The 13,576-nt window shown below is 38.1% G+C and overlaps 1 protein-coding gene across 2 annotated transcripts in view; it reads right to left on the reverse strand.

Annotated features, from left to right (window-relative positions):
* Nucleotides 1–11,286, reverse strand: part of MAP3K7 (mitogen-activated protein kinase kinase kinase 7) — a 75,463-nt gene extending 64,177 nt beyond the window's left edge. For both annotated transcript variants that reach the window (XM_059401073.1, XM_059401072.1), the window contains exon 1: nucleotides 10,847–11,286. In XM_059401073.1, coding sequence (XP_059257056.1) covers nucleotides 10,847–10,966 — 120 coding nt within the window. In that variant the 5' untranslated portion in view covers nucleotides 10,967–11,286. The remainder of the gene's footprint in view (nucleotides 1–10,846) is intronic.
* Nucleotides 11,287–13,576: the final 2,290 nt, after the last annotated feature.

Here is a 13,576-nt window from a genome sequence, read left to right on the forward strand (position 1 = left end):
CTTAGAGTTAGGTATGAATCAGTGTAAGAAGTGATACTACTCATTTGTCTCACAATTAGCTATGATGGACAGCAAAAAGGTCCTGAAAGAAATTTCAACTTTATGGCAACATTAGGCTAAGAAGGTATGGATAGAGACCAGATTATTAATATTACTACGAAATAATGATTATGAATTTAAAATATTCTTCAACCGTGTATTTAAAAATACCTCAAAGCAACTGGTACTTAGTAAGTCTCCTCCTGTTTCATTTTCCTATTCTCAGGAATACCCATGCAGGAATTCCAAACATTACATTTGTGGATCATTCACTTGTCACAAAAACTGTTAGGTGTTGTATGACTAGTTGTGAAGCAAAAGTGCCATCTAGTGCTGAGATAATGGCTGAATCTTGAGTTTTCAACTTAAAATCATGGGAACATAATTTAACAAAAAAGGACATGATAAACTTTCTTCCATTTGCTAAAGAAACTAATTTCTGGGAACATTGAAATATAAAACAGGCATATTCTATTAAGATGAGAGCCCATGGCTTAATAAAAAAGCCTCCACTCATGTTAGGGCCATAAGATAGTTCACATATACAGTGAAACATATACAAAATGATAGTAAAGAAAGTATAAGATGCCTAAGGTTGTATACATAAACTGAAAATCATGATCAAAAAAATAATTGCTATGAATTTGAAGGAGTGACGTTAGAAGCACAGAATCAATGCTTAAAAAATTAAATTTCTGTGTATCAAATGATTCTGATCACCATTTCCAATGAACAAAGAGGACTTTCTCCATACCACCAAGCAATGCTCAGATACCAGCTGGGTATCTTGTAATTCAGTTCAATTCTGACACTATCTACCAGGACATAGCATCAGATCCTGCAAGTTAAGGGCTCCAGTCTACAAACCTGCCCCTTCCTCCCACAACTTCAGATGCCAGTCACAAGTCCAGGTGTCACTTGTGCTTCTGACCATGGCTACAGACTGGAGGTTCCAATTGCTCCCTCCTTGGGTTCACTTAATTTGCTAGAGTGGCTCACAAAACTTTAACATTTTACTTACTAGATTACCAGTTTATTATAAAAGGATATAACTCAGAAACCACCAGATGGAAGAGAACCACAGGGTAAGGTATGCGGAAAGGGTAGAGGATTTCCATGACCTCTTCAGGAAAGCCACTCTCCTAGCACCTCTATGTGTTCACCAACCTGGAAGTTCTCCAAACACTGTTCTTTTGGGTTTTTATAGAGGCCTCATAAGATAGGTATGATCGATTAATCTTTGGTTATTGGCAAATGGTCTGACCTCCAGCCCTTCTCCTTTTTTCTCCTCTCCCCTCCTTGAAGGTCAGGGGGATGGCAATGAAATTTCCACCCTTCTAATCACAAAGTAGCTTCTCCTTGCACCAACCCCCATCCTTTGGTAGTGTTCAAAGTAGCCTCATTAACATACCAACATACCACATCATCTTTATCCATTCATCAGTCAATGGACACTTAGGCTACTTCCATATTTTGACTATTGTAAATAATGTAATGTAAATAATACCAATAAATACAATAATGACTATTGTAAACAATACCAACATATGAGAGAGAGAGAGAGAGACAAAGACAAAACATACGAGAAATAGAGAAAGAGATTTTTATCTCTCTCTTCAATTATGAACTTTTGAGGGTTTTGGGAGCTGTGAGCCAGGAACTGTGAAAAAGGCCAAATATATATTAAGAAATACACAGTTGGTCATTCAGAATGCAATATCAAAAAAAACCTCCCATTTTTTCAAAGGCATAAATGTAGAGACATTAAGAGTTAACAAGGAAAAAAAAAAAAGAACTGACCTTGTGAGGTAGAAAAATAATTCAAGACAAAACAAGAGTTAAATAATTTTTTAAGGGGACGCCTGGGTGGCTCAGTTGGTTGGGCGGCTGCCTTCGGCTCAGGTCATGATCCCAGCGTCCTGGGATCGAGTCCCACATCGGGCTCCTTGCTTCTCCCTCTGCCTCTGCCTGCCACTCTGTCTGCCTGTGCTTGCTCTCTCGCGCGTGCTTGCTCTCTAGCTCTCTCTCTGACAAATAAATAAACAAAATCTTTAAAAAAAAATAAATTTTTAAGTACTTAACTGCTAAAGTAAGCCAAAGGATAGTCTATGATGGTGGCTAAAGTAACACCCCCTCTCCTTCAGGGAATAGGCTTAGGGATGCAGGACAGGTTTAGGAATTTGAGGGCAGAAAGGACTTATCCTTTCCACTTCTCAAAGAGATCCCTAAGAGAGGGCTGCCTCATGCAGCTTAGCTAACAAGGAAAGCTACAGATGATGGAGAATGCAAAGGAGGCAGACAAAGGGAGGCCCTACTCTGGCTCTCTCAGTCCCAAGAGAACATGGAAATGATACAAAAAACTCTTCTCAAGAGAAAAGTGAGGCAACTGAAAATTAGAGTTTTCCACACTGCTGGAAGGAGGCTGTGGTAGAGCAAATTGTTGGAACCTATATCATAGACTGTGGGATGGCAGATAATTCAAATACAGGGAGCTCAGCAGTTTTGGAGAATCAGTGTAGGCCAATGGAGGAAGGACAGGTAAGTTCTCCTTTCAAGAGGGATAAAGGTGAAGTTCATGCCAAGAGAATAATGAACTTATTTTGTTCACTCCTTACACCAGTACTTTCTTTAATGTCTACTACGTCCTACCATTTAGGATACCAGAGATACAGCAATAAACAAGACAAAAGCCCTGATCTACACTGAATGTGCTTTTAATTAAGGAAGGTGGGGGGACGACAATCAACAGACAAAAAGATGAATGAGAAAAATACCAGACTACAAAAAATGCCATGTAGAAAACACAAAATGAGGATGAGAGGACAGAGACTAGTGGAAACCTTGGGATGTTACTAACTTGGTACTTGAATGATCGAAGGAACCAACCAAAGAAGAAACAAGTAATATGAAGGCCATAAGAAGGGATGGGAATAACCCACTATTCCCTATTCAACAATATCTGAACTCCATCTATAAACTAGGTGGTATCCTAGACCCTCAAGGTACAGAAGCTAACAAAATAAACCATAATCCTTGTTCCTACTGCTTATATTCTTGTGGAGAAAGACAAATAAAGAGGAAGCAAGATATACAAGAAAACACATATATTTTAGTAAATCACAAGTGTGCTAAGAAGAAAAAGAGAAAAATACTGTGTGTACAAATGTATTGTACCCCCCTCCCCCGCCGCCTATTTCAAACAGGGTAGTCCGTAAAGCTGCACTGAGAAAGGTGACGTTTTAGTGATGACCTAGAGAAATACTTGGAAGGTTTGGTGTGGGTGGTGCATAGCGGGAGAAGGAAGAGTGATGCAAGATAAGGCTGGAGAGACAGGCAGAGTCTGGATCCTGAATAACACTCTCCATCATGAAAAGGAGTTTGGATTTCAGTCTAAGTGCAATGGGAAGAAACAGAAGGAGTTTAAGAAGAAATGATGTGATATGATTTTATATTTAAAAAAATCATTCTAGCTCTTACATGAAAAATGGATTGTAGGGAAGCTAGAATATATAGAGAGACCAGATATGAGGCTATTACAGCAGCTCAAGCAAGAGAGAAGAGCTGTGAGGACATGACTGATGATAGTGCAGAAAAATGGGCAGATCTGGGATATGTTTTATAGTAGGGTTAAATGAGCTTGTGGAGCACCAGAGTGGCTCAGTTGATTAAGTGACTGCCTTTGGCTCAGGTCATGATCTGAGAGTCCTGGGATCAAGCCCCACATCAGGATCCTTGCTCAGTGGGGAGTCTGCTTCTCCCTTTCCCACTGCTCCTGTCTCCCTGCTTAAGCTTCTTTCTCTCTCTGTCTCAAATAAAAAAGAAAAAAAAAAAAGAGCTTGCTGATGGTCTGCATGCAGCAGGATGGGTGGAGAGGAAGAGATGAATCAAGATAATGTCTAGATTAAGCAACAGGTTAATGAAGGATAATAAGAAAATTTTATATATATATATATAAAACATGTTTTTTAAAATAACACATTTAGCAATTAAATAACAGCATTTAGTTGGTTATTTCTAGTCAATCAACTGGGTGAGATTACCAAAAAACAGAATCTAAATACTGGGGATCCAGAATTGAGTTCCAAAGAACTTCAACATCTAGAACACACAGGAGGATGAACCAGCAAAAATTGGGAAGGAACAGTCAGTACTGTAGCAGGCAAACCAGAAGAGTGTGACAAGAAAGCAAATGCAAAACAGCAAAGCATTAATTCAATGGCTCTCTCAAAGTGTGGTCTGTGGATCAAAAGCATCAGCATCACCAGAATATTTGTGAGAAATATAAATTCTAAGGTTCCAACCCAAAAGTACGGAGTTTGAGGGTAGTTTCCAGGATTCAGGGTTTTAATAAGCTCTTCAGGTGATTCTGGTTTGAGAATGACAACATTAGGTCATATTAAAAACATAATTAATAGTGAAACAAAATATTCTGGTGGAAGCCATCACATAGACCAGTTGACATTATTTATGAAAGTCTCCCAGAGCACTAAGAGGCTACCTTGGGCAGGAAGAAAGGAAAAGGGGATTCTTGTGAGCAACCCAAGTGTTTTTCTTGACACACAGTAGGTCACAGAAATGAGTAGCATAGATGACAAGTTGAGACACATTGGCAACTGAGGGAAACAATGAAAAACCCAATATTCAAATTACAAGACAAGGAAAGGAAGTACTTTTTACTTGCTACTAAATTTCTAATTCAAGTTGACAAATCAATATGCTTTCTGGGTTGTATTCATATCCAAATAACATAAGTTTCTTTGACATATCATCATTAACAATTATTCTGAATGACTGCTTTCTCCAAAGATCAATTTTCGGCAAGGGGGTAAAAAGGGCACACATCCAAATTACAAGCATCTCCCCTATCACACAAAATCCATACAAAATGGCAAACCCAGAAATAGATATTAGCTATTTTTCACAATCTCTCCTCTGTAAAAATAGAAGAACAGAGCAATACTAAGAGGATTTTGGTTTTAAAAGGGAAGTTAATTTAGAAATATTTCCCCCAAATTTATGAATGTTTTCTAAATTAAAATGTTGTTAGAGGGCGCCTGGGTGGCTCAGTGGGTTGAGCCGCTGCCTTCGGCTCAGGTCATGATCTCAGGGTCCTGGGATCGAGTCCCGCATCGGGCTCTCTGCTCAGCAGGGAGTCTGCTTCCTCCTCTCTCTCTGCCTGCCTCTCTGCCTACTTGTGATCTCTCTCTGTCAAATAAATAAATAAAATCTTAAAAAAAAATGTTGTTAGATTAATTCTTTTATGATATGCATCTTTCCCCTGTGGTGTAGTCCTTTTGGTTTGGGGTCCACAACTTCAGTTTCAGATAGTAAAAGCAAAGTTTAAATGTAATTTTTAAATAAAAAATAGAACAGAAAAATATGATAATGGGAATATTTATATGCAATTAATATTAAAAAGCACTAATAAAGGCAATTAATATTAAAAAGCACTAAAAGCATTAAAAGTCAAAATCAGAATTCATTCTGTGAGTTTAAGGAAAGCAACTCCTTTAAAAACTAATTTCTTTAGGATGGAAGACTATTCCTTTATTCAAGTCATATTATTAAAAACTAATGAACAAACAAAACAAAAAGCCTACCTAAGCTATATTAAATGGTGAAGGATGCTTACATGCTCTTAATTTACTACAAAATAATTCTTAATTGTCCCCAATTCATGTTATTTTTAGTTCAGTGACTATAGTTGTCACTTTGATTTGGCCCTGCTCTGTGGACTATGTGAATGGTCCCTGGCTGTGCTGCCACTGCTCTGGCTAGAAATATGGAACATGACAGAACAAGCATAGATCTTATATTTATTTGTTAGAACTTAGAGCCTCCAACTATTTCAGAACTTAGAACTTCAATATCTATTAATAAACTGTGGCAGAATAGAACTGCCATCTGCTGACAAGACAGGCTTGACAACATAAAAGTAAAGCTTTGATTATCCAAACTTACTTTTGAATTTTCATGCAGTCTTTTAAAATCTGGCATAGACATCTGACCTAATTAGTAGGCCTTTCTTTCAAGTAATATGCCCATGTCACCTTTTAAGCCCCCCCCACAAGTTATCATGTGCCTATCTCTTCATTGTGATAACAATTTCAGATTTCTAATGAAACCAAATATCATTAAGTTTCACATGGAAGAGTTTATTAATAATTCTGGATATCCACAATTAAGTACTGACTCACAAATCTACAGACTCCGTTTTTTCAGGCCATTATAAATGAGGCTTTTCTCCATTATGTTGCCCATATACCTCTAAAATTACAAAATATACATCACTGCCAAAGTTCTTTCTATATTTCCCCTTTAAAACAAACCCTTTGGGTCTCTATAATAAAGCTTAATAACATATAAGTACTGTAGTGGTAATATGTACATTGCTCCTATTATACTTGATGTCAACACCATAGGTCTCCCTTTTAAAAAGCAGCCATGCCAAATAGGGTCTTTTTAGGATGTTAGTAAAAGCCCACCAATACGTGGTTTACTTACAGCATCTGACCCTTCACAGCACTTTTAAAATCCCTGCTAAACAAATGTATTTGCTAGGTATAATGGAGTATAAAGGAATCAACATTTAGACAGAGAATCAGATTTCACTTCTAGTGTAAATGCTGCCTAAGCCAAATCACAAACTTACTGCAACCTCTGGTTTTATCACATGCAATATGAAAAACTGGATGAGCACCAAATCTTCATAATTATGCTGTGATAACTTCAAACTACTCATTCAACAAATATTTATAGAAAAACTGGGTGCTACGCATTGGTGTTATATGAATAACATATAACGTTTTGCTGGGGGATACATAATTTTGTTTACTGGTTAAGTTCCACAAAGGATATTGGAACTGATGAAGATCTGGGAAAGTTTCCCTAAGGATTAAACATTTGAGCTGGGACTTGGTGAGAGGAGCCAGCCATGTGAAGTTCTTGGGAGAAGAGAATGCTAGGTAGAGGAGCAAGTGCAAAGAAAATTCACCTTTGTACCTTTCCCAATGTGTGATGCTTACTTTATTCAAAATCTGGCTTCAAACTATTTTCCATACAATGAAGTCTTCTGTGATTAACCCTACTTTCAAATTATGGCTTCAGTGCTAAGTTATCTATAGCTACAGTTTTAAATTCATGGTTCTAAAAATGTTAATTAACTGTTCTGTGTTTATTCTAGTCTCACAATAAGTCAAAAATTTCAAGGAGTCAGGGCATCTGGGTGGCTCAGTGGGCCTTCGCTCAGGTCACGATCCCAGGGTCCTGGGATGGAGCCTCGCATCAGGCTCTCTGCTCAGCAGGGAGCCTGCTTCCTCCTCTCTCTCTCTCTCTCTCTCTCTGCCTGCCTGCCTCTCCACTTACTTGTGATCTCTGTCAAATAAATAAATAAAATCTTAAAAAAAAAAATTTCAAGGAGAGTATCCTAGCATTCTTATATTCATCTTTCACAGTACCTTAGCTGTATTGTAAGCAGATGAGAATGTTCACTAAATGTGTAGGACCAACCACCATAAAGAAAATCAGTATTTTGTTTCTCCATTCTCAGAATAAGGTTTGGTCAGAGTGCTTCACTGTAAATCCAGCAGAAAGAGCAACTGACTCATGAGTGAGATATTTCAAATTCAAAGTTCCCAGCTCTACCATTTACTTAGGTATGAAGCTTCTAGTAATTGATTCTAGTAAATCAAACTCTATGACCATTTGTCAGAATCTGTAAAATAGGGATATTTGTCTTGTCTAACCAGGGTTAGTTACCAACTACATTCCACAAGAGATCATGTAAAGCTTACTGTGGAAACAGAGCAAAAATACTAGAAATAATAAATGTGTTTTCATTTTAGAACTGGAAGACACCTTAAATGATCATATTTAATCCTTCAGTTCACATGAAAAGTCAGAGACCCAGAAAAATTAAGTTACCTGTTCAAAGCTACTGAAATATATTACGCTAGAATCAGTACGGCATTCAATTTTTTAAAACACCCAGTCTAGCACACTTCTAAACACACCACACTGCTTTTACCACTTTTGCAACCTTGTCTTCAATGTACATACCTCACAATTTATTTTAACATTCTCTTCACTCAGATCCAGAATGGTAAAAACCAGGTGGCTTCAAAACAAAACAAAACAAAACACAAAAAACCAAAAATAATAAAAAACCCCCCAAAGCCCCAAACCTATATAAGTTTCTGAGGCTGAGACCTCACATAATTTGATATCAGAACTGAATTTAGGAAGTGCTGCCCTGATATTACTGAGTCACAAGATTAGGAATGTAAGGATTATAATCAGCTGATGCCTTAAAAATATGCATCTACGAAATGACTGCATATCTGGCTTGTGGTTGGAGTATTTTTCTTACACAGTTTCTAACTGAATCAATATAATGCTGCTTCAATTACACTGTTACTTAAGAAATACAAATTTAATTTTATTTATAGACAATGTATTTGTATAATATGAAATACTAAAAGCAATGTAAAATACTTTTTGTTTCTGGTCATCTTTCTTTGTTCGCTTATTTTTGATTTTAATATAGAAGCAAAATCTAAGTTCAGAAATAATTATTAACTAAGTACCTATATAAACGCTGGATTATAGAACACTGTTTTAATGTGTGCAAATGAATGTAATGGGAATTACGTATGTTTTCAACAACAGAAAGGTCCAAATTCAATCCTTAAAGTGAAAATATACTGGGTATTAAAAAAATGAAAACTAAACTAGATAACCAACTAGTATTAGAAATTTTCATCTGAAAACACAAATTTACTCCTTAGGAATATCCTAAGTATACTAAAGAAAGGTTGAAACAATATCTAAACTGAAAGAAATATCTTTAGAAATGTAAAACTTTATCAGAATTTAAATGGTTTTCTGGGAAGAGCAGTAAAATGATTAATGTCCCCTCACTAACTTCCATTCTTCCAAGAAGCAATAATGTAAATGCTTTAGAAAATAGTGTCAGAAAATGAAGGTTGTAAGAATCAAATGATGTAAGTCTGTGAAAGCATTTGGTAGACGGTGAAGTACAAGTTATTATTATATAACAATTTGTAGTCTACAAGTACAGCAGTTTGCCACAGAGTAGACGTAAATGCTTATTTAAAAACTGCAATTCTTTTATACTGACTCACTGAATTTTTATTCTTAAAAAAGAAATCCATGAAAGCAGATCAACTATCCACATCTGAAAAAGGAATTTAACATAGCCTCAATAGAAAACACCCCCCCCCCCCATGATCACAAATAAATTCCCCCCTCTTTTCAAAATCTAGGGCCTTCTTTTAGCCAGGTGACCTTAAAGAAGGTTACTGTTCCTCTCTAGAACTCAGTTTCCTAGTAGTTAGTGTCAGGTACTGTGTTGGGTGTTTTGATTTTATTGCATAATAGGAAGTGCACAGATAAAATTACATAGAAATTATTATCCCTGTTTTATAGTTAAGGGATAACACTATAATGCTCAAAGGGATTAGTTAGGAAACTGGCTTCAAATCACATGGCTAACTCCAAAAGCCTTGTTTATGCTACCTTGCAAAATGAGGCTGTTCTCAAAGATTACTTTATGCCACAAAAAGATATGATTAAGGAATCCATTTTTCTTCCAAAACATGCATAGAAAAAAATTATTTGTTGAATGATAATTTTCTCACTACTTTAGCTTGCCACTATCTAAAAAGAATTTTGGATTTTCAAAGTAGAGATAATTCGCTAAGAGTCTGCAACATAGGACACACAGTGTTCTTTTTTTTTTTTTTTTTAAAGATTTTATTTATTTATTTGACAGAGAGAGATCACAAGTAGATGGAGAGGCAGGCAGAGAGAGAGAGGGAAGCAGGTTCCCTGCTGAGCAGAGAGCCCAATGCGGGACTTGATCCCAGGACCCTGAGATCATGACCTGAGCCGAAGGCAGCGGCTTAACTCACTGAGCCACCCAGGCGCCCCCCACACAGTGTTCTTAATGGCATATACACTGCAAGGTATTTAACAAATTTTAAAAATGAAGAATAAATGGTAACTGATAGATACTATTTTCAGCTAAAGGTTTAACACTTTCTAAAGTGACTCTTTAAAATATGTACAGTTTTTACTTCCCTAAATTTTGTGGTCCTTAGAATCAATCTACTCTGTATATTTATAAACAAACAATATGTTAAAAGCACATTATTATCTTTCCCTAAAATATCTTATTACAGAATGAAGAATGGATTTGGGTTTCCTAATAGTGATTTCTGGTTTGGTGTTATATTGCGGTTGTCACCGAAATCATTAATTATCTCTTCGGAATATGCTACCTTGAAGCAGGTTTTCATCACAGTCTACATTACTAACAGTAAAATTTATCCAAATTAGTCCAACGGAAGGTAGAACATTTAATATTATGACTACTACTCTACAGAATCAGCGAAAGTGAGGAATCATTCGGTAGCCGGGGAAACACTTTATTTAACAAGCATTTACGTACCGGGCACTGAGCTATAAGTCAAACATAATACAATCGTTGGAGACACACACACACACACACACACACACGAACTGGTGGACCACACCATCTCACCAGTTGAGCTGTTTGAGATAACCGAACTCCAGGCACCGACCAAACACAAGAGCGCCGAAGTGAGCAAAAAGCAAGCTTCCCCAGACCATCTGAAGGCAAAGTCCGCTCTATACCTAGCCTGTGTGGGGACTCCCGAGTGGACCCAAGGGGCCCTAAGAATCAAGAGGGGCCAGGGGAAGCACCTTAAAGAGTAGGCACCACCCAAAGGCCGATTTCGGTGCCCCGGTGTTAGGCTTCACTCACCTCTTCCACCTCGATTTCCTTGTAATCGATCTCTTCAAAGTTGAGGACTTGGGAGGGGGCTTCGATCATCTCACCGGCCGAAGACGAGGAAGAGGAGGAAGCGGCGGAGGCTGTAGACATGATCCCTTACGGAGCCCGGGGGGCCCGGGAAGGCTGCCACCCCGACACTCCGGGGGAGAGCCGCGCCCACCCGTCTCCGGACCGACCTTCAGACTGAAGCCACGGCGATCCGTGGCGGGGACAGGGACAGCGGCTACAGCCGAGTCCCGGCTCCGGCTCCTCTGCGTTTTCCGCCGCCGGGCCCGCCCACCGAACTTCCGGTTCCGGCCTGAAATCGGAAATAGGTGGAGGGCTGGGAGCTCCAGAAAGGGGAGGGGAGAATTTTGTGACTGAGACTGGGAAAGGAAGGGCAGATTGGGGGTGGGGTGGGAGAGAGTGAGTGGCCGGTTTGGAACTGTAGAACAAATTTCGCGAGATCTATATTAAGGGGCTACAGCATCGGGTGATACCGCGAGAGCTGATGCCTGACGTAATTAAAATGCGCGAACGGAAGTGGCGCAGAGTACTACGGTATATTAATGCGGTTGGTCGTTCAGGCACCCGCGGGAAAGATAAAAACTAAGTTTTCAACTCTGCTTGGTAAACTGTGTTGTATCTCCCCTCCCTTTTCTCACAAGAGACCTGCGGACGGATGGGCTAGTGTTGGACTAAGTTTTTGTGACGAAGCTTTTCAGTTTCACCTCTAAGCTAAACTGAACTATTTCTTTAAGAAGTCATGGAAAATGTGTTTCCCTTAAGGCGGTGTATGCAAGAAAGCCGTTGCTACTGTTACTTTGAGCCAGTACTTGATGCTATGAGAGATTCTAAAGAAAATAATACAGAGTGAGCCAACGCATGTAATCCGAATAACTGTAGGCTGAGTGCACACGAACAGAAGTTAATATTAGGTAAGGTAGATATTTATAACTTGTATTCATCTGAAGTTACGGGTTGTACCAATAGTACTTATCGAGTGCGGAGCACCCAGATGCTTTACGTTTATAATTTAATCATTAATATCCTTGCAAATTAAATATTTTGGCTGCCATTTTAAGGACATGAGAAAATAAGCTCAGAGAGAGGAAAAAGATTATGAACATCACAGGCTATAAGAAGCTAGGTCAGTGTAGCTCCAAGGTGTTGCCTGGGTTGTGCTATTAACTCAATTTTTAGTTTTAAACTAGCTTTTAAACTTTATTTAGTCGATTTGACCTAAAACGGAACTGGTAAAATTGGAGTTAGAAATGAAGGCTTAAGGACCAAGGATGACACCCTATAATTGTCAAATTCCAAGACTCAGTAAGGTAAGAGACAGAAAAGGAACAGTCAGAACAGGGAAAGAGAGGGGAATGGTGATGGGAATATCACTGGAGGAGAGCTTTCCAATTAAAGAGAAGCCAACCCAGTAAATGCTGTACAGAAGTAAGAAACAATATTTGGGATAACAAATGGGTGATTGGATTTGGAAATTAAGTTTTGAATTGAAAAACATGTCATTTTTTTGTAGTTCTGGTAATAATGATAGTTTGGTGAGTGGCTATAAAAAGAGTAAAAGAATTTCTTCTCCATATACACCCTGGATGATACACAGTGTCTTGGATACCTAGCCCACTTTTATGAAGATGCCCAATCTCTCCCAATGCTCAAATATTACCTGCATTCCCAGCCTATTGAACATCTTTATTTAGGTGTGACATAAACACCTAAACTTCAAGATTCCAAAAGCAAATGCAAAAGTTACCCAGTACAAATATGTTTTTCTGGGTGCATTTTCTGTCTCCGAGAAGGATAATATCCATCTACTCGTCTGTCCAAGTGAGAAAGCAGACCTTTATTTATACATTTAAAATGACACTTAGTGCACTAATAACTAAATAAAAACAGATTAAGTCAATGGGATAACCATGTTCACCTGTCATTTTGGATTTCCAAAATTAGGATGGTCATCTCTTCCCTCATGCTATCACTCTGCAGGTCATTACTGATTTCTCTTTAACACCTAGGTCTTAATTCAGTGGGTTTACCAAGTGGAAGCTCAAGAAATCTTTGTTCTATGTTCTGGTTGAATGAATAGGTTTTGCTAATTCTCCCTTTGCCTGGGGTGTAAGGTCTCTTTTCTCTACCTTCAGTTTAGAACTAGTATCCTGCTGATAAGTGACTAATCCTTATAGCCATGATGCTATTCTGCTTAATTTCCTCTCCCCGCCCCCAACATATTGTTGGGGAAAAAAATTAAACATACAGAAAATATGAATGAATTTTACAGTGAACTCCTATATACTTACCATCAAGATTCTAGCATTAACATTTTACTCTACTTGATTTATTCTATATTTGTCCATTTATTTATTTATTTATTGTTTTTTGTGAGTTTTGTTTTGTTTTGTTTTTGTCTCCCCCCCGCCCATCTATTTAACCATGCACACATACTTCTATCATTTTTTTTTTGTTGGATGCATTTCAAAGTGAACTTCCTACATGATTTTGAAATCTCCAGTATTTCTGCTTCTATATTTTATCCATTGATTTGGACTTACGATACTGATACTAGTCTAAAGTCAGTTCCCCTGTGTGCTCGCAGACTGTTTTTTATGGGGTACAGGGCAGGCAGGGAGGTCTGCCTGGAGCCTTTTCACTAGCTTCTCATAAAGTCCCAGCACTGATCATGTCTGGACCCAGTCATCCCCAAAG

The sequence above is a fragment of the Mustela nigripes genome, chromosome 5 (assembly GCF_022355385.1).
Source record: "Mustela nigripes isolate SB6536 chromosome 5, MUSNIG.SB6536, whole genome shotgun sequence".
Classification (NCBI taxonomy): Eukaryota; Metazoa; Chordata; class Mammalia; order Carnivora; family Mustelidae; genus Mustela; species Mustela nigripes.